The sequence below is a fragment of the Bicyclus anynana genome, chromosome 5 (genome assembly GCF_947172395.1).
Source record: "Bicyclus anynana chromosome 5, ilBicAnyn1.1, whole genome shotgun sequence".
In the NCBI taxonomy this organism is placed as follows: Eukaryota; Metazoa; Arthropoda; class Insecta; order Lepidoptera; family Nymphalidae; genus Bicyclus; species Bicyclus anynana.
In genome coordinates, this window is record NC_069087.1 from 12,754,252 (window position 1) to 12,779,190 (window position 24,939).

General features: G+C 36.4%; 1 protein-coding gene across 1 annotated transcript; it reads left to right on the forward strand.

Annotated features, from left to right (window-relative positions):
- Positions 1-24,939, forward strand: LOC112043730 (uncharacterized). Its single transcript, XM_024079266.2, has 4 exons — positions 1-132; positions 378-456; positions 7,307-7,489; positions 23,450-24,939. The coding sequence occupies exons 2-4, from the start codon at positions 382-384 to the stop codon at positions 23,864-23,866; spliced, it is 675 nt and encodes a 224-aa protein (XP_023935034.1). The 5' UTR covers positions 1-132; positions 378-381; the 3' UTR covers positions 23,867-24,939.

Consider the following 24,939-nt stretch of genomic DNA (forward strand, 5'->3'; position numbering starts at 1 on the left):
GCCGGCGCCCGAGCGAGCGTAGATACGCGCATACGCACTGCGGGTGGAATATCGTATCGTATCGCACGCGAGTTTGTAAAAGTTCCACACTGTGAAAAAAATAAACTGAATAAATTACCATTTAAATAAAAGGTACAATTTTAGTTACAATTCATTCTGTCAAACAAATATAATCAATCTAAAATCATATTTTGTTTGCATACTGAAAAGAAAGTTAAGTTAACGAGTGTGAACATCACACAAATGAATGTTATTATTTTATTTTATTGCAAGGAATTACTGAAATAACAAGCTTTGATAAAATGTAATGGTGTAGTTTACATTGCGTTTTATAGTGTTTATTATTTGTTTTGTTAATCGTGATTTTACTTTGACAGCGCAATGAACTTGAAACTAACCAACGAGGTAAGAAGCTCAGTCAACTTGCTACATAACGCGCCTGTCTCTTCTGTAAAGGTAATTGTAATTTATTGTACATAAGCTTTAATCACTAATATAATTATACTAGCGACTTCGTCCGCGTGGGTATCGATGTATACTTTCAACCCCTATTTCACCACTTTAGGGGTTGAATTTAAAAAAATTCTTAAACCACATTATATTTCGTATTTTTTTAATGATTTATTAACAAATTTTTAAAACTGTAACTCTAACTTTCAACCCCTATTTCACCCCCTTCTATTTTTATTATAGGGTCAAAAAGTACTCTATGTTTCGCTCCAATGTACTATTTACCATCATACTAAAATTCATCTTGATCGGTTCAGCCGTTTAGCCGTGAAAAGGTAACAGACAGACAGACAGACTTACTCACGTTTAAAATATTAGTATAGAAGTATACAGATTTATTACTTCATATTTCTTCCGGGTTCCGGGTTTATCTACGATCAATATTATAACTAAGGTAGTGGCACCAAAAGATGAACGTTTACGCGTTTTATACAATATTTGTAAATGAAACATATAAAGACTTAAATACTTTATACTTTTATCTGTTATACGATATCAACATTCAACTTAATGTAATAATTGTGAATCTCCTCCTTTTTTGAAGTCGGTTAATGACCGCAGACCTACCCGATACACGCACATTCACCAGGTGCACTGACGACATCAAGCGAGTCGCAGCGATTCGCTGGATGCAGGCGGCTCAGGATCGTGATGTTTGGAACTCCCTACAAAAGGCCTATGTCCTGCAGTGGTCGTCCATCGCTGGTATGATGATGGTAATGATGATGCCTACCTAAATTATTTCCAACATTCGTGAGTTTTTTTGCGCTTTTTTAAAAGACGGAGCTTAGAGAAATTTTGCATGATTAGTTGTTTAACTAGCTTCATTTATCACTTTGAGTTTAACTAATGTAACATAGTTTGTCATATACGGAGCAGACTTACGGGCGGATTAAGAGGGACGAAGCTTAGGTACAATAATTCTGAACATTTAGTTTAATTATGCTATTATTTTTCATTAAAAAAATAGAAAGCCAATTAGGTATTTTTTTTAGATTCAGTAGTTGCGGAGAGTCAAGTGTGAACCAATCTTGATTATTAACATAAAAACTATTGATTACAACGTGTTCTTGAGGCCCCTTTAACAAGCACTTTCATTTGATGTATCATACGATGCAGTTTGCCAAGTTTTTTTAGACTTTTAATCATCATATTCATCATCATATCAGCCGATGGACGTCTACTGCAGGACATAGCCCTTTTGTAGAGACTTCCGAACATCACGATACTGAGCCACCTGCATCCAGCGAATTCCAGCGACTCGCTTGATGTCGTCAGTTCACCTGGTCCAAGAGTAAATTTTTAGTAGGAGTAATTTATAACTTGATTTCATTTAAATTTAAAATATATCAATATTGTAAAATAATGATATTTATATCTGTTACTATATAACACTTGTAACGAAACACATGTAATACCAAAAAAGTGCGTTTAAATTACGCGTGCAGTATAAATCGTTTCTCTTAAATTAAGTTTGTTTATACACACGACTTTTATTTAATGGACTGGACTGTTAAATGTTCACATTTAACACGTTGCTATTATAAAATGTATAAAAACGAAATAACTTACAACAACGCACTAAAATATTACTTACCTACCAACATAAGAAAAATCATCCTCTTATATGTTTTTTAGAATAATTCTTTAAAGTCATGAAAATGTAAATAAACTAACTCAGTACAATTTAATTGACGCATGACTTTGTCTATAAGGTTAGTACACATTACAAACATCAATGTCAATAAAATACATTTTTAAAGTCACCCTAACAATTTAGGCCCGGGAATAAAATATTAAATCATGACCGTAATGTTCAAACCTTGTGTGATGCCATGAAATGATTCATGGCAAGGCGGGGAAAAATATCAACGTAGCGAACCAAAGTGTTTTCCTTCCATCTTCCATGGGTTATGCATGCATTTTATGGAGCTGATGAATTACGTTTGATGGAAAAGATGTATTTTTTATCAATTAAATATGACATGATTTGATACGTAGCAATTCTCACCACGGATAATTTAATTGTAATTTATAGGATATAATAATAATTAATAGGAGCGTAATTGTTAGGTTGAAACGTAAAATCTAATGTTTTCTATAATTAATTTAAATAGAAATGAAAATTTACTGCAAATAAAATGCCAGTCAAAAGCAAATTAATAGATAGTTAGCCCTCGTTCGCACAAGCGCTTTTTTAACGGACGTTTTATGACGTTCAAATAAAACAAATGCATTCCAAAGTACATGTTCACACGTCAGCATTTTAAAAACGCGACGCTTTTTTTCGAGCTGTGTTGCATTTTCAACTATATTTAAACGCTTTTTAACGCCCGTTAAAAAACACTCGTGCGAATGGGGACTTACGGTGTAAAGTATATGCATGTACATTTTGTTTTATTGTAAAGTGTGTGTACGTCACTAACCACAATCAAAAGCATCCAATGTTATAATTACTTATGGATTTTATGCAAATTGCATAAACCTATATTGCGGTCAATTACCTATTCAGCGTCAAAAGTTTCGTTATTCGCGAATGTTATGAAAGTTACCCAAACACGCTAATCGATTTAACCGGACGTGTGCATTAGCTTTATGATTCTCGGCGGGCGAAATGATCTTGTTAGTAAAATTGTACAATACCTGAGCCACGTGTTGTGATTCCCCGCCTACGATATTTTTACAGCGAGCTTTCGGCAAATTCTTTACGGGCGCTAAACATTTCGTGAATAGCTTTCAGATTAATCGTACGTGTACTTACGTAGCTACTCTAACAATTTCGTATCTACTACATTTAATTAGTTTAGGGCTATGACGTACCTTATCTTCAACAGTCTAAGGTTTAGTAAATATCTGTCATACACGATTGTTTCATTCATCGCCATTCATCTCCTCATCATATCAGCCGATGGATGTCTTCTGCAGGAAGACCTTTTGTAGGTATTTCCTAATATTACGATCCCTGCGATTCGCTTAATGTCGTTAGTCCATCTTGTGGGGGGCCGACCAACAATGCGCTTTCTGGTGCGGGGTCGCCATTCCAGCACCTTGGTAGCCGAACGTCCATCAGCTATTCCAACTATGTGCCCCGGATTTCTTCATTTCTGATGCGATCACGCAGAGATACTCCGAGCATAGCTTGTTCCATCGCGTGCTGTGTGACTGAGCCTTCTTTCTTCTAGCATCACCTATTAAAACTAAACTGCTTGATTGATCTAGTGGTTTCGGATCTTATAGCTTAGATCTTGGGTCGGGCTATGAAATATTGGGCGACTGTGACGGGTAGCAGCGACAGTACTTGTGACTTTGGGAGTAGGTTTAAGGGATCCCTTTAGGATACATAAACACTGACCTCCCCTGCCCGACTTGTTTCCATGACCACACTAAACAATTCATGATCAATAAATAAAACAGAAAATATTATAAATAACTAGCGGACGCCCGCGTGAAACTCGATGTAAACTTTCAACTACCTCTACCCCTACCCTATCCTACCCCTACCCTATGTTGAAATTTTTCCCGAATTTTCTTTGCTATAAACCTCACTGAGCCCGAGACCTTTCCAACGAATGCAAAACCGTGGAAATCCGTTCGTGCGTTCTGGAGTTATAGCATCAGGAAGGAAAACCCGACTTATTTTTATATAGTAGATTACAGCACAATACATTAATAATAATTACAACAAACATTATTGCACAAAATCACTAACGCGACTGGCAGCGTGACGGTGTCCATGCTGCCTAACAAACAACCGAGCTCAAGTCATCAAATACCCTTTTATTTATACCACCACTGATTCCTCCCCTCCACAATAACATAAACAATGAATGTTAATACCTCGCATATTCGAGGAACTTGTAACACTATATTCTTTTATGTAGTTCCCAATAAGCAGCAGTCCAAAGCTGGCCCAGCCCCTTGCCTGGCCGTTAGTCCCGGTCATTGTATTTAACATCTGATATAGATTGTCATATAGTTGTACATGACGATTCTAAATCCGCCAACCTTCATTTGTACAGTCCGGCGCGTCTACAAGCTGAAAATTCTGATTGGCAGTTTTGTGACTGTGCTGTTGCACATTGATAACTTTTTGTCGTCGCGGAATGCTGTATTGAAATCGCATTTTCAATACAGTATTCGTTCATTTCATTTTTTGCGATCGATGCTGCATTGTGTCAGAGTTTATAGGTTTGCCTGTAAATCGCAAAACGTGGCGTATTCTGAAATTGCAAATGTATTATATATAACTTGCGATAAGTTCCCAAAACGCTACTCGATTACTGCAACTGCACAGTTATTTAAATTGTATAGATTGGAACGCTTAATTTTCTTTATCTAAGTATACAAATACTAATGTTATAAAGAGGTAAAGTTAGTGTGTTTGTTTCTTTATGAACCTTATTAACCCTTACAGGGTTAATATCTACTGAACAGATTTAGATTTGTTTTACTTACCAATAGACATACTCGTTATTAGTGTGTGTTAAAGGTCAAATAACGTCGCGCTTCCGGTGCGTGCGTTGCGTAATCGGCTAGTTGTCACTTTTTTTTTATGGTTTTAAATTGTTCATTATCGTTCTATTTAATTAATTTTTTTTTCATATTTTTTTGAAATGATGAAATATGAAAATTTTAGTTTTTACGTATGTTTTTGACAATGTAATGACAGTCTATATTTCAACTGTTTCATGACGTCATTACTAATAAAATCCTTACAAACCCTTATTTTGGACCCCTATTTCATGTAAGTACAACACGAAATTGACATTGTTTATATTAAGTTTGATATGAGTATTGGTTTGCTTTAAAAAGTCTATAGTTCCTATAAATGTTAATAAAATACGAGATATAAGTAAATAGATTTATTAATGTTTCATAGTAGAGTTGCTCTTAAGCCATATAAGATCTAATGGAACTTATCTAATCTGCAATAATACTGTAACTGTAAGTAAAAAATATAAAAGTATACATATTAATATAAACAGGTTTATTATATGAATTCATGTATTATTTCATGTTGACATGTGTGATATACCTACTTACTTTAATAGTTATCTATCAATAGTGTAATTGTCTTACAGATCTAGCTAACATTTAGTTTAGGTATGTCTAGGAACGTGGGTAGCTGGATAAACTGGCGAAATTTCCATCCAAGCTCAAACATTAAACAAATAAACACCGCGTCGGTGAATCCTGAATATTTGGCGTCGTCATAGACGTAATACAATCACTGGCCAATTGGATATTGTTACTTTGAACGGCATCTGCCAATGTGTCGAAGCAATACATGCGTACCTAGATATAACCCATCAACGCGCTGTGAAGAAGAGTGGTGGTTCTAAAATCCGAATAGTGCTGCTTTTGCTTTTTTAGCAGACTCAGAAGTGATTACAAAAATAAGAAAACTAATGTCGAACAAAGGTTATGATTCACAACATTTGTCAGGACAACTGAATTAACAAATCAAACTGTAACCAAAATAAGACCCTAGAATGGCAGAGAATGATCTTGAGTGAAGTCACGCACTTGTGAACATTGTGTGTAGGGTTAAAGGCGCCTTTGAGTGTTAACCTTTTCTACTCAAGTCACTCTCCCCGCCTATCCCAAGTAACCCATAAAGAATTACACAACAATAGATGTGGACGGCTCGAACGCCACGAGCACTGAAGCCGTCCGTACCGCAAGTCGTTGCAACGCGGCGATAACAGCTTGTGATTTATTGTTAGATAATAAACATTAACAACCCATATTCAGCTCACTGCTGAGCTCGAGTCTCCTCTCAGAATTAGAGGGCTAACAGTCAACCACGCTGCGCTGGCTCTATGCGGATTGGCAGACTTCACGCGCGTAAAGAATTAAGAAAATTCTCAGAGCAAGTCTCCTCACGATTTTTCTTTTACCGTTTTAGACACGTGATATTTTATTTCATAGAATGCACGTACTCCTAACTTGATGTTGTCAAAAGTAAAAAGTTGGAGGTGCATGTTCCGGACCGGATTCGAACCTACGCCCTCCAAATCGAAGGCAGAGGTCATATTCACTGGGCTATCTGTCGTACTTTGTACTTTATAGTGGCGCCTATATTACACTAATATTATATAGGCGAAAGTTTTTGTGTAAGTGTAAAAGCGTGTAAGTGTGTAAGTATGTTTGTTCCTCTTTTACGCTGCGGCTACTGAAGCGATTTGACTGAAATTTGGAATGGAAATAGATTTTACTCTGGATTAATACATAGACTACTTATTATTCCGGAAAAATTCATGGTTCTCATGGGAATTGTGAAAAACTAAATTCCACGCGGACGAAGTCGCGGGCATCCGCTAGTATGCGCATATAATGATGATGTGTGTAATGTTTTACTAAATATGTTTTTCTGTGTGGATAAAAAATTTCAAGTATCAAATTAAACCTCCCTTGACTGTGAACTTCAGTCTAGTAGATACATTGACGACCTCCGTGGCGCAGTGGTAGGCGCGGTGGATTTACAAGACGGAGGTCCTGGGTTCGATCCCCGGCTGGGCCGATTGAGATTTTCTTAATTGGTCCAGGTCTGGCTGGTGGGAGGCTTCGGCCGTGGCTAGTTACCCTACCGGCAAAGACGTACCGCCAAGCGATTTCCGGTACGATGTCGTGTAGAAACCGAAAAGGGGTGTGGGTTTTCATCCTCCTCCTAACAAGTTAGCCCGCCTCCATCTTAGACTGCCTCATCACTTACTATCAGGTGAGATTGTTGTCAATGGCTAACTTGTAAAAGAATAAAAAAAAAAAATACATTGACTTGTTTCATTGTTTTCAGGAAGAAAGGCAACGTACTGGTCGCCTGATCGCTTTGCTCGTGGGTATCTGCCTTCTGATGCTCGCTATATACCACGCGTGGGTGCGGCGGATCCCAGTGGTTGCCAGCCTGGTGGTGCCAGTACTCATCATGTTCGTGTACGTGGGATGGGTGCTCTACACTGCGTCCAGAGACAAGAAAAGGGTATGTTCACTTGCAAGTGCAAGTATTACCTCTTTGATTCAGTAGTCGGCTAGTGTCGGATAACGGAGATTCGATTTCGGGGTTCAAGTTATGAAATATCGGGATTTTATTAATTCCAAGAAATATTCGAATTCCAAATTTATTTAATTCAAGTAAGCTTACTCAGCGGGCGATGGAGGCGTGATCGAATTAGAAATAAAGAGATGCGCAGATGAACTAAAGTCAGTAATATAGCTCAGCGAGTCGCGAAGCTAAAGTGGCAATGGGCAGGCCACATAGTTCGATGAGCCAATGGACGTGGGGGTCCCTAGGTGCTGGAATAGCGACCCCGCACCGAGAAAAATAAATTGTAATGATTTAAACAATTGTAAATTATAATCTATTAGGTGCCGTGAAAGCCCAGTGGATATGACCTCTGCCTCCGATTCCGGAAACCTGCACACCAGATAACTTTCTTAATTCTCTGCGTGTGCCAATCGCATTGGACCAGCGTGGTGGACTATGGGCCTAACCCCTCCCATTCTGAGAGGAGACTTGAGCTCAGCAGTGAGCCGAATATGAGTTGATAATGATGATAAATGATCTTTATTATTAAGGAATTCATCAATTGCAGTAACCTCGACTTAGTTATTGTTTTATTAAGACATTTTATGCTGTTTTGGGAATCTTGTTATAAAATTGATGCATAGGTAGGACTTTTTTTAACCCCCGACGCAAAAATAGGGGTTTTGTGGGATGAAGCGATTTCAATTTAGCATTTTAAGATGGAAGCGGGTTAACTTGTTGGGAGTAGGATGAAATCCACACGTCTTTTCGGTTTCTACACGACATCGTACCGGAACGCAAAATCGCTTGGCGTTTCGTCTTTGTCGGTAGGGTGGTAACTAGCTGAAGCCTCCCACCAGCCAAAGTAGTTTTCTACTAAATTATTCCTATTATCTAATTCCATTACAATTTTTGTGTAATTTGTGTAACAATCATTCACAATTTCTCATTTATGTATTAGTAGGATTCCGTAATAAACAGATGTAACTGAAATTAAAATGTAATCAACATCCTGTTGTTTATCTAAAATAAACTGGAATAACCAAAGTTTTTAATTTATACATCAATCAAATGTATTTTCGTAACGTTTAGGTGGTTCAAATCAGAAGCAATTAGAACTACGCAGGGAGAAAGTTCGGATTTATTTAAACGTTTGTTTCAGTTGTTATTGTTCCGAGTTTTTTTTAACAAAAACGGTTATTTTATAGGTTTATTTCAATATTTTTCTACACTTATCTATAATGTCTATACCTACACAGACAATAAGATTTACTTTAGTATTTATAATATTAGTATCGACAGAAATCATCATCATTATCATCATCATATCAGCCGATGGACGTCCACTGCAGGACGTCTGATGATCGAAATTTGAGAAACATCGATGATCGATCGATCGGAATCTCGATCGATCGATCGATCGATCGGAATCTCGATCGATCGATCATTGATTCCGTTAACATCGATGTTACGATATATTTCGAATAGCAACATCGATGTTTTTCCTTTCAATATCGATTATTATCATCGAGCATCCCCACACTGGGCTATCAGCGCTTAAAATCCAAGTATTTAAAAGCAATTTGATCTTTCGCTTTGTTTTTATTTGCCTACGTTCTTGCCTTTGTGTCTAAAGATCGCAGAAACCATTAACTTGAATCAGCTTTCTATGTAGTTGTGGGAATGTCAATTATATAAAACGATTTTCACACTCTGAATATAACAGACGCTAATCCTTACGTAGTAGCAATGTCCGATGAGATATTAATTTATAAAGTTTCATTGGATTATGGCACTAATTCTCTAAACAGTAAGATTTAGAGTAATTTACGTTAGATGTTACCTTTATGTGTGGAGTGAATGGGAAAGGTGGTGTGAAATAAGGTTTTCTAAATCCACACAGAATAACTGAGTACTATTCAAAAAGGGAAAAAGGAATCGCCTTCTTGCGAATAATAATCTAAACGCATATGGTTCCGCTGCCTCGCTGGTTCAGTGGTGAGCATAGCTGGTTTCGGAACACGAGTTAGTGATAATTAATATCATTAACTGATAGTAGTCAACGATAACGGTCAATGGTAATAATTAATGTCATATCCATATCCAGAATGCCCATCAATATTCTATCTTTGAAATTTTACTTACGGTCTAGGTCTTATTTGTTTACGTTTAGTTGCGAATATTCAGAACAAGGCTAACGTTAAAGTAAACAATATTGGTATTGGTACATTAGGTAAACTATAAAAAACAATACCCTGGACTTATAAAGAGCGAAAATTTGAATTTCTGTGTGTAATGAACATTAATGTATGTGATTAAGCCATTCTCATAATATGTACATATGTATGAAATGAACTAGATCAAAATTTTCATTTAACAACAAGTAAACTCTTGAGTAGGACTAGTAGGGGGTAATAATCTCTGTATCTACGTCTCCGATTTTGAAAATTCTTATACCAATAGAAAGGTACTATCTTCAGCGGGTATTTCCCCAGAAACAAGAATTACGCGAGTGAAAACACGGGGCATCTACTAGTAGTTTAATAAACAGTGTCACTACCCACCAAACTAAGTATAATTATTATTAGTGCACAGTCACTGTCAGTCACGATTTAGCGTTCCGGTACGATGTCGTGTAGAAAGCGATAGGAGTAAGGATTTTACTCCTAACAAGTTAGCCTGCTTCAATTAAAAAAATCTAAATCGGCCGAGTATCGAAACTAGGACCTTTGTCTTATAAATCCACTGTGCACTCCGCTGCGCCACGGAGGCCGTCACTTGTAAATAATTAAAAAAAGTCCGTTTTCCGTACTTTCCATACAAACATAAAAGCAAAATACAAAATGTAAAAGCAACAGTTAACAGCCAATTATAAAAAGGTAGCCGGCCAGTCTGCTCGCGAAACGAAGCGTTGAAAAGAAAAGCGAGTATAGTTTATAAAGTTGGGATAAAAGCTCGTTTAGAAACGTTCATGCACGCATCGATCGTAGATCGTTAGATGGGCCACAACGCGTCGCGGAATTGTCATTGGTTTCGCACATTGAGTACGTCATCACTCGTAACACATTTCTCTTTATTCATATAATGGCTTGTGTTTTTACACTTCCAAAAGGAACAATAAGGCATAATTAAGGGATTAAAATAAGAAAAATCAATAAACATTATATTAAGTCCACGTCTACTCACAGCATGCGCTTGTTACGTACTAAGATAAGATGTGCGTGCACGTTTTTGGGTAATGACATAAAATTGAGCGTTCTTTAATATGGAGGGGCCCATCTAACGATTTATATCGATGCATGCACGAATATAAACAGTGGGGGGCTGATTCATTTACCGCCAGGCCGTCCATCAGTAAACAGCTATCTAATGTAGAGTGATGCCGTTTTGACAGACTGTTTACGATAGAGGCAGGTACGGTACCTGCTTTGTGGTTTGAGCTTGCAATTGCCAGACCTTCGTCATTTTATAAAGGTATAGGGATTTATGTTATAAATGGTTTGTTAGCTTATATTCATAGCTACCTATAGATATAAGTGCGGAAGGTAAATATGGAATTTTGACATTGGTGGCTTTGAAAAGTAGCAGTTTCTAGGGTCCAAACCCTCAATAGTCCAAGCTCTACGAGTATTAACGGTGAGGGCTGATTCATTTACCGTAAAGGACGTCCATAAGAAAACAGCTTGTAGAGTGATGCTGTTTTGATAGATTGTTTACGATAGATGCAGGAACGGTACCTGCTTTCTGGTCTGGGGCTGCAATTGCCAGACCTTCGTCATTTTATAAAGAAGGTATAGGGAGGTATGTTGTAAATGGTTTGTCAGCTTATGTAGGTAATCAATATAAGTGCGGAAGGGAAGTATGTGAATTAGATATTGGAAGCTTAAGAAGGAAGTAGGTTTCAAGCTTCCTCTTCATCCCTAGTGATGCCGTTTTGTCAAAATAGAGGCAGCAGGTATGGTACCTGCTTTGTGATATGGGCTTGTGTTATCCAGAACTTTATAAACGACAAAAGTTAGTCAATTGATGCTCTACCATAAGTAAGTATTGGTATAGGTATACGATGGAGTTTGAATAGCAGTGTCTTTTTTGAATTTTAAGGGTTCAGATCCTCAAATATTATCCAAATGAAAAACGTATACATTTTTGATGTTTTCTAGAAGAAGAAGGTCTGGCTATGACAAGCTTTAAATCTATTAGCTATTGGAGGCGTTCACTCAACGTCAACACGTTTTTAATCAATTTCCGGAAGGTTCTAAACTCGAAAATAGGTAGGTAGGTACGAAGTCCATACTTATGTTTAAGTATGTCTGTATTTTAAAGTCAAAGGAATTATTTTATTTCGATTTTTGGCATGAAACAACATTGTAAATATTTTACAGTATGTATAAAAATAATATAACTTTGCAAAAATTTAAGTTTGACAAAGTATCGTTCAACCAAATCCAAATCCTGTAAATTCAAAACCTGGCCTTTATTGAGAACGTTCTGTACCAGTTTTTCTTAGTTAAGGCCAGATAAAGAGTGCCCTAAACCGATGAACTTGTATGAAAGGATCGATGAAAATGGAAGCACATGGTCGCTATGGGAATCAGGCGTATATAGTATGTGTACATTTTCAAGTATTTTAGCTGCATTTAAACTGTAAACGGGATAGTAGTAGTAGTATTTTTTTGATTAAATACATTTTTAACCGAATTGCAAAAAGGAGGAGGTTCTACGTTCGGCTGTATGTATGTTTTTTTTATGTATGTACAGCAATAATTCCTTCATTTATGGACCGACTTTGAAAATTCTTTTTGTTTTGAAGGGTTTGATTCCACGGAGGTCCCATTTTTTTTCATGTCAGGATCTGATGATGGCATCCTGGAGAAATTGAACTTTCAAAAATTGTAGATAGAAGCTGCACTTTCTCAGACGAAGTGTGTCACAAAAAACGGTGCTTAGGAATTTATTAAAATACTAGCAGACGCTCGCGACTTCGTCCGCGCGAAATTTAGTGCGTTCACAAATCCCTCGGGAACCACGGATTTTTCCGGGATAAAAGTAGCCTATGTGCTAATCCATGCTATAATATATCTTAATACCAAATTTCAGCTGATTCGGTTCAGTAGTCGAGGCGTAAAAGAGTAACAAACATTCATCATCATCATCAAAATCATCAGTTTTCGCAAATCTTGGGAAACCATGAATTTTTTCGGGGTAAAAAGTAGCTTATGTGTTCATCCAAAGTAAAATCTATTTCCATTCCAAATTCAAACATCCAAACAAACATACATCCAAACAACCATACACACTTATGCGTTTATAATATTAGTAGGAAATGTATGTTGGTAATTAAGAATATAATTTTATTTTATTTAATTGTAAATTTCTAAACTAAGAACCTTCTGAATCCTTTCATTAAACAGTGACATTAAGTGATGGCTTTGGGAGGTAGCAGGTTTCATTAAAGATCGTATATAGGGCAAAAATAATTTTGTACATAGGTACTATATACATACTAATTACACATGGGTATTTAAATTATGATAATGGGCTAGCGGCAACTCGCCTGTTACATAAACAGATAGAAGCTCAAACTTGTTTGTTTTCCCTTATTGTTTATAATACTAAGGAATGCCGCAAGGTTATGGCAACAAACTATACGATCATATATTAAACTATACAAGTTTTAATAATCGACGCTTATTCAAGTATGTAATAATTGAAATATCGTCGAAAGTTTCCGGCATTATAAACCAAACAGAGATTTATTAAAATGTGAAGAATAATGCTGTACAAATAAACTAACTCGTAGAATACGTTTAAGATCCTTCATTACACTATAAAAAGATCAAAAGGTTTTATGTTATTATATTTTGAACTGATTTTTTTACTCGACTTTTTTTTTTAATTCTTACAAGTTAGCCCTTGACTACAATCTCACCTGGTGGTAAGTGAAGATGCAGTCTAAGATGGAAACTGGCTAACTTGTTAGGATGAGGACAAAAATCCACACACCTTTCGATTTCTACACGACATCGTACCGGCACGTTAAATCGCTTGGCGGTACGTCTTTGTCGGTAGAGTGGTAACTAGCCCGAATGTGACTCTAGTGCTAATGAGGGCTTATCTTAGACCAATTATCGTATAGGACCTGCCTCGTTAGACGTTACTTTTCTATCAAAGTATATGATCAACGATTTAATGAGATTATAAAAACTGTATCTATATAATCGATGTTTCATAGTTGTAATCGTGTTCGTCGGTTAAAGAGCTCCGTGAAAGTACCTTTTTGTGTAATTGAATGGTGTAAAAAAAAGGCATAAATTTCTAGCTTAGTATAAGATATATACCAAATCTTAGCTCGTTTTCCTCAGAAAATGACAGACAATTTTGTTCGTGACTATGAGTGCGATACAAGTCCTTCAATAATTGGTCTGAGGGGCTTATGGCTTCTTTTAAAAATATCACTGACAACCTGATCATGACAGACAATGAAACAGCTCTTTAACCAATCTTGTATGTTAGAACAGATATAGAAAGACGTGATTCATCAGCCTTATAATACACTCGATCTCTATTTTAAATCTAAAGCAACACTAAATGTACGTATCTGACTAGCGTAGCCTAATCCGTCTCTAAATATTTATGCAATTCCAGACACTGATTAGACCCTCCATCTTGTGAAACATTCTTAAATCAACGAAAGGCGTTAAACACACCTTGCAACGTTTCAAGTTTCCGATTCCTCGGCCTTGATAAATCAGTGTAGAACCTCTATGTTTCTTTTTAAGGTTCCGTAGGTAAATCGTATTGGAATAAAAAAGTAAATAAGGTATGCTTGGATGGCTTGGGCACGTAGAGGGAGCTTTTATGAAGTTTATTAATTGTTAATTGTTATTGTTGTTTAAGAGCAGTGATAGCCCAGTGGATATGACCTCTGCCTCCGATTCCGGAGGGTGTGGGTTCGAATCCGGTCCGGGACATGCACCTCCAACTTTTCAGTTGTGTGCATTTTAAGAAATTAAATATCACGTGTCTCAATCGGTGAAGGAAAACATCGTGAGGAAACCTGCATACCAGAGAATTATCTTCATTCTCTGCGTGTGTGAAGTCTGCCAATCCGCATTGGGCCAGCGTGGTAGACTATTGGCCTAACCCCTCTCATTCTGAGAGGAGACTCGAGCTCAGCAGTGAGCCGAATATGGGTTGATAACGATTAATTGTTATATTTGTAGATATAGTTTTGAGAGTATTTATGTTATTGCGATTACCTGTCTCACAGATTTATATGCTTCTTCAAGTTAGGTAACCTGGAAGAGATCACTATTAGTGATAAGGTCGCCTCTTGCACTGCATTTTATCCTTAGTTCAAAGATTTTATTTTTACCTATATGTTTGTTACAATAAAGTTATTAAATAAATAAGGGGATGAATGAGAGGAGACTGACAAAATTGATTAATAAGCGTTAAAGCACAACGAGGAACGATGGTAACAAAAGGGGATGAATGAGACGAGACTGATAAAATTGATTAATAAGCGTGTTGTTCCTCCTGCTTCTCATGCTAGGTGGGGTCTGCACAACAATATTTCACAAGTTGTCCTAAGATTCGGCTATATTTTTAAGATGTGTGTTTATTTTTTTTTTCTCGATCGTCTCTGGTGGCCCCTAATCAGGATGCTATATGCAATACTAGCTGACGCCGCGCGGTTTCAACCGCGTGATTCCCGTTCTCGTAGGAATATGGGGATAATATATAGCTTATAGCCTTAATCGGTAAATGGGCTATCTAACACTGAAATAATTTTTCAAATCCGACCGCGTTAGTATAGATGATGCCTCCATAATCGGGATGCTCTATACAATTGCTTAAATAGCTTACTGATAGGCTAAACCAGAATTGTTAATAAGGCCACGGGAATGAAAATGTTGGTAGGGGAATCAACAATTAATCCTGAACAAAATCCAGGTCATTTTCTATTAAGTCCAAGTCAAAAGTCCTAAACCGACGTCCGACAACTTTGTATGAAAGGATTAATGAGAATGGAAAAAGCAATGAATGTTCCAATTTTAATTCGATTCAGTTCTGCCGTTCTGGATTTATAAATGGTGTTACTAACCGACTTTCAAACATTTTTAATTTGAAACAAGTTATAATTAAAAATTTTGAAACCGCGATAGTCATTAAAGTGGCTCGAATAACGACTATCGACGGTTTATGTCTGAAATTCTTTCGTTCATATATAAAAATGCTGATATCTTCAGATTGGCTTACCAGATCTTTATTCTACCGGTAGCCTTTCAGTTTCTACACGACATTGTACCGGGAAAAACATCGTGAGAAAACCTGCATACCTGAGAATTTTCTTAGTTCTCTACGTGTGTGAAGTCTGCCAATCCGCATTGGGCCAGCGTGGTGGACTATTGGCCTAACCTATCTCATAATGAGAGGACACTATTGCTTAGCATTGAACCGAATGTGGGTTGATAATGATGACTCTAGGCAGCAAAATTGATAAAAGATCCTAGTCGATGTTTCTTATTCGCTCCTGACGGTAGACATTCAATAGAAATCGAATTTATTCTAAATCTGCACATTTCTCCAAGAATACCACGCACCTACGTGTGAAAACCTTTTCGATACGTGTTCGCAATACTACATCGGATATCAAAGGGCAAAGATAACGCAAACGATTTATATGGAAAATATATTTTCAAATCCAGTGAAAATGTGCTGTATATCCTATAGTACTAATATTTTAGTTATATTCTGCTAAATGTAAATCTAATTTGTATTGAAAAATGTAAAGTCTAGTTGTGGAAGAAATATTTTTTTATGAAAAATTATAAAGATTATTAAAAATATTACGTATACATACTTATTAGTTACATTAAATCGTAATAACTATAGATCTCTGTCTATAGTTATTACGATTCAATGACATTATATATGTAAGAGTCCGTAACCCCAGACTGTCGTCATTTTATAAAAGTTGAATGTTTGTCAGCTCATACTCCTACCATAAGTAAGTACGGTAGCCAATTATGGAGTTTGAACCGTGGTGGCTTTGGGAGGTAGCAGGTTTTAAGGATCCAGACCCTCAACCGTCTAAGTATAAAGTATATTTTTTATATTTGTATCGGCATAATATGAGAAATAATATTCCCATTTGCCGGACACTTGGTTCCATAGCAACTCTCCGCTAGAGACCCTTGAAGTTACAAATGAAATAGTATTTATCGAAGGGTTGCCGCGAAGCTAAGTGACTGGCGACTGGGAATATAATTTCCCATATTATGCCGAGGAAAACATGAAAAAATTACACTTTATACTTAGATGGTTTAGGGTCTGGATCCTTAAAACCTGCTACCTCCCAAAGCCACAACGGTCCAAACTCTGTAATTGGCTACCTTATTCATTTATAATAGGAGCATGAGTTGACAAACTTTCAGCTTTTATATAATTTTAACAATCTATTAAAAAAAATCAACTGACATTATAAAACACAAAACTGTAGTACATTAAACATAATAAACAAAGCAGAAATTTTAAATTACGAGTATTAATCAAAATCTGGACAAAGAAGCATCACCTAAAAAACAACTGAAGAAAATTTACCGAAGTCGGAAAAAATAAATGACGTTCTTATTTAGTTTACTTAGCGATAAAAGTTACTTTCAAAGACTTATCTTTGCTTGAACAACATTTTCCACATCTTGATAAAGTTCCCAATTTAATGAGGGCGCCCTCATTAACTTGCAAGGTGTCGAAAATTTGATTTTCAGAAACGATAAGCTAACAAGATTATGATAAGTTGAAAATTATTAATTGTACTAGCGGACGCTCGCGACTTCGGCTGCGTCAATTCAGTTTTTCACAAATCCCCTGGGAACCATGGATTTTTCTGAGATAAAAATTAGCCTTGTGTGTTATCCAGATGGATGATGGACAGACAGAGGATGTGTTAATCCAAAGTAAAATCTATTTCCATTCCAAATTTCAGCCAAATCGCTTCAGTAGCCGCAGCGTAAAGGAGGAACAAACACTACACACAAACACTACACAATACACACTTACAAACACACACTTAGGTACACAAACTTTCGTCTTTATAAAATTTCTGTGATAACATAGTATATACAGACTGAAGTTATTTTTGGTAAATTTATTTCTCAAAAGTGTCAAATATAATTCTCTGAAATTTTTGGAGACTATGTTATGTTGGTATATCTTTATTTGGCCATGAAAAGGCCTTTTTTGAAAGCTATTTTGTTACCAACATTCTACAGGTAGTCAAGTCGTAACCACCTTATATTCGGGATACGAGAATTTTATAGTCGGTCCTCCTAGTGGGGGGTCGACCAACACTGCGCTTTCCGGTGCGGGGTCGCCATTCCAGCACCTTTGGACCCCAACGTCGATCGGCTCTTCGAACTATGTAGCCTGCCCATTGCCACTTCAGCTTCAAGACTCGCTGAGCTATGTCAGTGACTTTGGTTCGTCTGCGGCTCTCCTCATTTCTGATTCGATCACGCAGAGAAACTCCAAGCATAGCAAATACTCGACACCATTATTATCTAGGTGAATTTATAGGATGTCAGTCAAAGGCCAGAGATCAATGTGCGTACAACGTTTATAAAAGCGTAAAATATGGGGCGCTGACATTTAACAACCTTCGACCTTTCGGTGAATCTAATTGTTCTTAGTCGATTCACGCCGACAGCCACGCTGTTAAGCTCGTTAGCATTAACTACATGAAAGTTTTAACGGGCGTAACGATTTTATTACCCGGGTTTATGATCCAAATTGATTATACCTTATCTGTAGTATCATCAGAATCAGACGTCTGTCTTTTAACCTATTTCAAAAAGGGAAGTCCTATTCTACATTGTGTCTAGAGTTTTAATACTGTTACTATCGCGTTAACGTAAACGCGAATTTATATGGAACTAGCGACGCCCGCGACTTCGTCCGCGTGGAATTCAGTTTTTCACTAATCCCGTGGGAACCATGGATTTTTCCGGGATGAAAAGCTTATGTGTTAATCCAGAGTAAAATCTATTTCCATTCCAAATTTCAGCCAAAAGAGGAACAAACATACTTACACATTTACACACAAACTTTCGCCTTTATAATATTATAGTATGCGCATTATCATCTGAGTCGTCCGGTCATAAAAGTCAAAAAAGATAGGAATGTGCAGCGCGCCTACCTGCGCACCCTAATTATCGATAAACGGCTACCTGCGCACGTGCTAATGATGAGTCAATAATGATTTGGACGATTCTGATTGGTCGGTTTCTAATGTAATTGCATTGCGTATTTTTTTTGCTATAAATGTGTTTACTGCAATTAAATAAATACATTCATGTGTTACTCGTTGCGCACTATGGATACTAATATATAATAAATTTGGCAGAAGACGAAGATTCTGATGATGAAGACTCAGATGAAGATTAATTTTATTTAGTTAATAATTATATAATATGAAATATGTATTATATTAAATCAAATATTGTTAATTTTTTTAATTTTGTGAACAAGATACGATAATAAACTTTACTTATCGATAATATGTCTTTCATTGTTACACCCTTCACTAGACGGCTCCATAAGACCCATAAGTGCAAGCGAGATAGATATAGAGAAATGATTTATGGCCCTAAGACTCAGTTGTTAATGCTATTAGTATAGTGTGATGTGAAGTGTGATAGTGTGATCGTTACATCACATTATTACCGCTATTAAATTCTATTAATAATAAACTATCTCTCTACGATGAATTGTTAAATGTCCTACCCCAATTTAGTAAGATATTTCATATTATATACCGGGTAGAGAGACAAAGCTGCGAAAATCGTTTCCAATTAGATTAAGCTTCGAGAACTAAAGAAGTGATTACATTTTACGATGGAGTGTAAAGCCGAACGTTTCTCATTTAAGCTCATTGCCCAATTCTCTGCAATGTGATGACCTCTTTACAGTGGCGTAGCTAGGTGACCAAGGGCCCTGGTGCAATTATAAAAATGGGCTTCACTACCATCTTAACTGGTTAGGTTTTATGCCCCGGGGTCCACAAGCTCAGGGGTTTGAGGGACCCTGAGCTTGTGGACCCCGGGGCATTGCATCGCCTAGCCTTTGGGTAGTTACGCCTATTTATCGCATTACGCAGAATAAAATGAAAAGTCGACATATACGTTACCTTATCAGCCGATAGACGTCTACTGCTGGCCATAGGCCTATTGCATGGATCTCCAAGCACAACGATCTCGAGACGCCAGCATCCAGCGGCTCCCTGCAACCCGCTTGATATCCTCGGTCCACACTGCGCTTTCCGGTGAGGGGTCGCCATTCCAGCACCTTGGGACCCCAATGTACATCGGCTCTTCGAACCATGTGGCCTGCCCATTGCCACTTCAGCTTCGCGACTCGCTGAGCTATGTCAGTGACTTTGGTTCGTCTGCGGATCTCCTCAGATATAAATACTACAAATTTAAACAATACCTAATGAAGTAGGTAAGGCCACTGCGAGGAATTGAGTGTGTGTAATATGAGGATCGCATTCTGTTCACAGTTTTGAACTCAGAAAAGCATGCAGATTATGATTCTGGATGTTGTTTGGTGGTCTTAGTGAAAGTGACTTTCCATGCAAACTTCCAACCCTTATTTCACCTCTTTCTATTTTTTATTTTCGCAACAAATAGTAGGTACCCTAACCTTCTTCATAGTATCTCAAATTCAAGTTGTGTCAGGTTTCATTTGAATGCATCCAGTAGTTTCGAATTGATGTATGTTTTAAATAATTCTAGTTACTTACTAATTTTTTGTGTGTTTTTTATGAATTAGCTGTTAGTGTCTTTAATCATAAGAAACAATAGGATATTTTTAAAACAACGTGGAATAAAATTGTTGCAAAGCACATGTTTAGTTCATTTAATCGATGTTGAAGTGGGTTTAAAAAAATGGACCAACAAATCTCCTGGCAACTGTTAACAAAATGCGGTCCTCAAATTAGGCACATTACTAAGAGTACTCACAGCATCTCATCTATAAATAATTTTTTAAATTCCCTCAGACATTTATTTATACTATTTTTTTTAATTTTCAACATTGTATAAAGTACAAACAAAACATTGTACAAAAGCTATCTAAACAATAATAAAAATCTTAAAATAATAACTGCCCTCCTGTTGTGGGCTATTTAAATTTTTAAATAAAAAAAATAAATTAAAGAAAACATAGACGTAAAAAGACGTCTCTAGAAAATCTTTACTAATTATTTTATCTGATATTGACATTTTAATTGTAAAATATTTATTTTCTCATTAGGTAAAGCATATTGAATTTTTTCGCTTTCGGTTAATTGATTTTGAAAACATTTTTATTACCTTCGCTCGCTATTGTAGTAAACAAGTAATGTTAATTATTTAGGTATTTGCCGCAAAACATTTTCAAGTTTAGCGCGTTTGTAGAAGATACTTATCTACTTTGAGAATAGTATGTGATCAATAAGCAAAGTTTCTAAGAAGGACTATTCGAACCATGTCTTCCAATATCATCGAATATCTCTCAACTACGAGTAAAGTCTTCAAATACTAAAAGTTATGAAGTTTTAAGGTTGCCGACACCTGACTTTCTATTCGCGGTCTGCTGCCTTAGAATCGTAAACCAGATACTCAATAAACTTTTACAATGGGTAACTACTCGTACAAGTCAGGGGCGTAGCTACCGCCGTATCTGCCGTATCAAAGATATGGGGCCCCCGGACACAGGGGCCCCTTATGTGTGAAAGCAAAAATAAGTAAAATTCAATAAAGTCACACTCTCTTTTTCCCCTAGTTAAGCGGGCGCCCAAAAGTTAGAGATATCCTACATAGTCACATCACAAATATCATATTTATTATAAGCGAGCATTTTTGCTTCTTTTGTTAGAAATCTTTACCCTTCGTTTGGCCCCCCACTGCTACAAGTTATAATTTTACATTATACCAGCGTATACACTGGCACATCTTTCAAAGTGATCAATAGGTAGAAAATATTGTTATTTTTTCCATTTTAGTTTTGTAGGTATGTTAATATTTTAAAGTCGGTTGTATTCCAAAAAAAATCACTGTCATAAATGTATTTCATACCTACCCATAGATTACGAATATACACCTGAGATACATGCATCGCATACCAGGTTCACCCTATCTGATTATAGGTAATAAGTGGGAAATAGCTAGCGTCTCCTCCAATAATGAAAACTGTATTAGAAATGGTGGATATAAAACGTGAATAGAGTAACTTATTTTTACGAACAGACAAATACATGTCTAATAATAAAAGCTGATTGAGATTGTCAAGTAAAAATAATTATTTAGTCTCTAAATTAACAAAATAAATCTTAAGCAGTCTGTTTAATAGTAGGGATAAACAATAAACATACTTTCATGACTACATTGTAGGTACATATCATAATCATCATTATCAACCGATAGCCGTTCACTGCTGGACATAGGCCTCTTGCATGGACCTCCAAGAACAACGGTCTCGAGTCGCCAGTATCCAACGGCTCCCTGCAAACCACTTGATATCCTCGATCCACTTAGCGGGGGTTGACAACTTAGTGGGGGTTGACTGATTCGCTGAGCTATGTCAGTAAATTTGCGGATCCGTCTGCGGATTTCCTTATTTCTGATTCGATCACGCAGAGCAACTCCAAGCATAGCTCGCTCCATTCACCCGCTGAGTGACTTTGAACCTTCTAATAAGGCGCATAGTTAGCGACCAAGTCTGGGATCCTTAGGTCATCACTGGCAACACGCACTATCCGATGACTTTTGTCTTCAGGCAATAAGGCATTTTAGATGCAAAGATATCGCGGAGTTTTCCGAACGCTGCCCAGTCGAGCTGGATTCGGCGATTCACCTCTTTCTCGAAATTGGACCTACCTAACTGGACTGTGTGTCCCAGGTATATTTATATTAGTCTACAATTTCGAGCGAGGTACCTATAGACACTAATAATTAGAATGAAAATTATTGTCTATAGACATGATAAATCAATTGATATTAATCTTGTTAACTCCCTGACTTAAAACTCAAGCCAACTCATCACTAAACTCAATAAAGTGACATAAATAGAATATGTTTTTATTCACATCGGTACATAATGAACTTTTTAAATAACATTTGCACACAAATTTATACAAACACTTTAAACTTTCTAGTTTCACGACCACCGGCCAAGTCTCTAGAGATTCGTTTCGCACTATTTTACGATGACTTTGTGGTCAGTAGCGAATGTGAGGAAATCCTGGGCATTAGTGCATTTAAACTTTACGGCTATCTGCTTTTAGCTATTTGCTACGCTGTGAGCGAGTTACCGTCGTTTACATTGGCAGCCCTTTGTTCTTGAAATAGTGGTCGAATTAAAATGTAATAAATTGGAATATATTGGGCTGTAAATAATATTGTCTTGTATAGAAGTATAGATACAGATGTGTCTATACTTCTATACTAGAAAGATAAGATTTGTGAGGTTATAGTCAACCGATTTTGATTTTTTTTTACTGTTGGTAACAAGCAGACACCAGCCTCGTTATTTGTGTCACAGGCTATATTTTATCCCAGTATTCCCACAAGAACGGAAATTGCGTGGATGAAATGACGCTATATCTATAACTAGCTGACAATGGCCAGTTTCACCCGCGTGGTTCCCGTTCCCGTAGAAATACGGGATGATAATATATAGCCTATAGCCTTCCTCAATAAATGGGCTATCTAACACTGAAAGAATTTTTCAAATCGGACCATTAGTTTTCTGTCTGTCTGAGTCAGTCTGAGTTTGCATGTGCATGCATTGATGAGATGAAGCAAACAAGCAAACTCTTCAGCTTTATAATATAGATTTGTGTGTTTTAAATCTAGTTTTCTTGAATTACAGTTGCTGGCAGCACAGGCAGCATTGAATGCGGTTATCACAGAAAATCCAGACGCCGATGGAAGACATTCAGAAATGTCACAAAGTAATATAGAAATATCTGTCATATCAAGCAAAGAGAGTTCCAAAGTGAGCACACCAGATGGTTCAATGCATAACGGATTGTCGGAAATCACACCGGCTCTCAGAAAAGGACATCGCAAACCTGAAGAGAAAAGCGTTTGTTTTGTGAAACCTATAATATTAATCAATGACAAGCTACCAGAAGACCTGGATCTAGACCAGAAGTGGTCACACATCGCCGAAGCTCTATCTGTTAACGAGAGGTTGAAAGTGCTTCAGCCGCGCAGGAAATTTAAACGGAAATTCTGTAGAAGTCGACGACATGCGGTATTCAAGAGATCGTATTCAATAGGGTAACATTTAAAGAGTATAAGGTCGGTTAAAATTTTAACAACGATGCCATTTTTGGACCATTATTCAGTGGCGGATTTATCAGTAGGCTATGTAGGCAGGAGCGTATGGTGGCAGATTTTAGGGGGCGGCAAATTTGACCCAAAAATATTTATCTACAAAAAAAGAAGTCAAAAGTCTTGAAAATGTAACGATGTTTTTTATTTTTTTATTTGATGTAAATAATTTTAGCAGGCTTATAAACATCTATACTATCTAAACTAATACATTTTAATATTTTATTTAAACTGAACAGTCCTAGTAAAATATTAAAAGATGCAAGTTTTTAAGGTAACTGTATTGATTGCGAATTTGGGTACTTATCGAATATCATAGTTCAAGAGGGAAGGCTAAAATTCTATACTTAATATTATACTTATTATTAATAGCCTACCTGGAGGCAAATTTGTAAATCCACCACTGTCATTATTAAAAAAAATCACGAATGTTATACGAATAATTATGTTAAAACTATAAATAGATTTATAAGGGCATACATTTCGATTGGCTTTAAGCTGTTTAAGCATACTTTGTTAGAAATACGAGCAGGTATAATTTTTATATAATATGTTAAATGTAAATAGAGAGTAGTTTAAATTTTAATAATAAGTATTTATTTAAGGTTAAAAACTACCTTCTACATAGGTACATGCTAAATGCAATAATTATGCATGAACAAAAGACTTAAATTAGATAATTGAATTACATTTTAATGTACTAAGAGAATGTATATGTGTGTAATTGTGCATTGTGTATGAAAAAAAGTTATTTTGAGTAATAATGTGTTAATATTTATTATAGGTAAGTACTAAGTATTTTATAATACAAAAAGCTAAATACCAATTTACGTTTTCTATATTTTAGTTCATTTAAATATTGATAACAGTTCCTACTTCGATAATTGGTTTAGAACAAGTAGGTATTACCGACTTTAATTTAATTTAAAGTCTGATTGTTTTAAAATTTAATTAAAGCTGAGTTTTAGCTTTTGTTGTAGCTTTTTCAGTTTTTTTTCCAAAAGTTTGATTGAATCTCATGTT

What these genes read in the sequence shown, in the direction of transcription:
- LOC112043730 (XM_024079266.2), top strand. Translation starts at nt 382, where the DNA reads ATGAACTTGAAACTAACCAACGAGGTAAGAAGCTCAGTCAACTTGCTA. An exon ending in CGCCTGTCTCTTCTGTAAAG is followed by an intron (nt 457 to 7,306) that starts GTAATTGTAATT and finishes CATTGTTTTCAG; the next exon opens with GAAGAAAGGCAACGTACTGG. An exon ending in CGTCCAGAGACAAGAAAAGG is followed by an intron (nt 7,490 to 23,449) that starts GTATGTTCACTT and finishes CTTGAATTACAG; the next exon opens with TTGCTGGCAGCACAGGCAGC.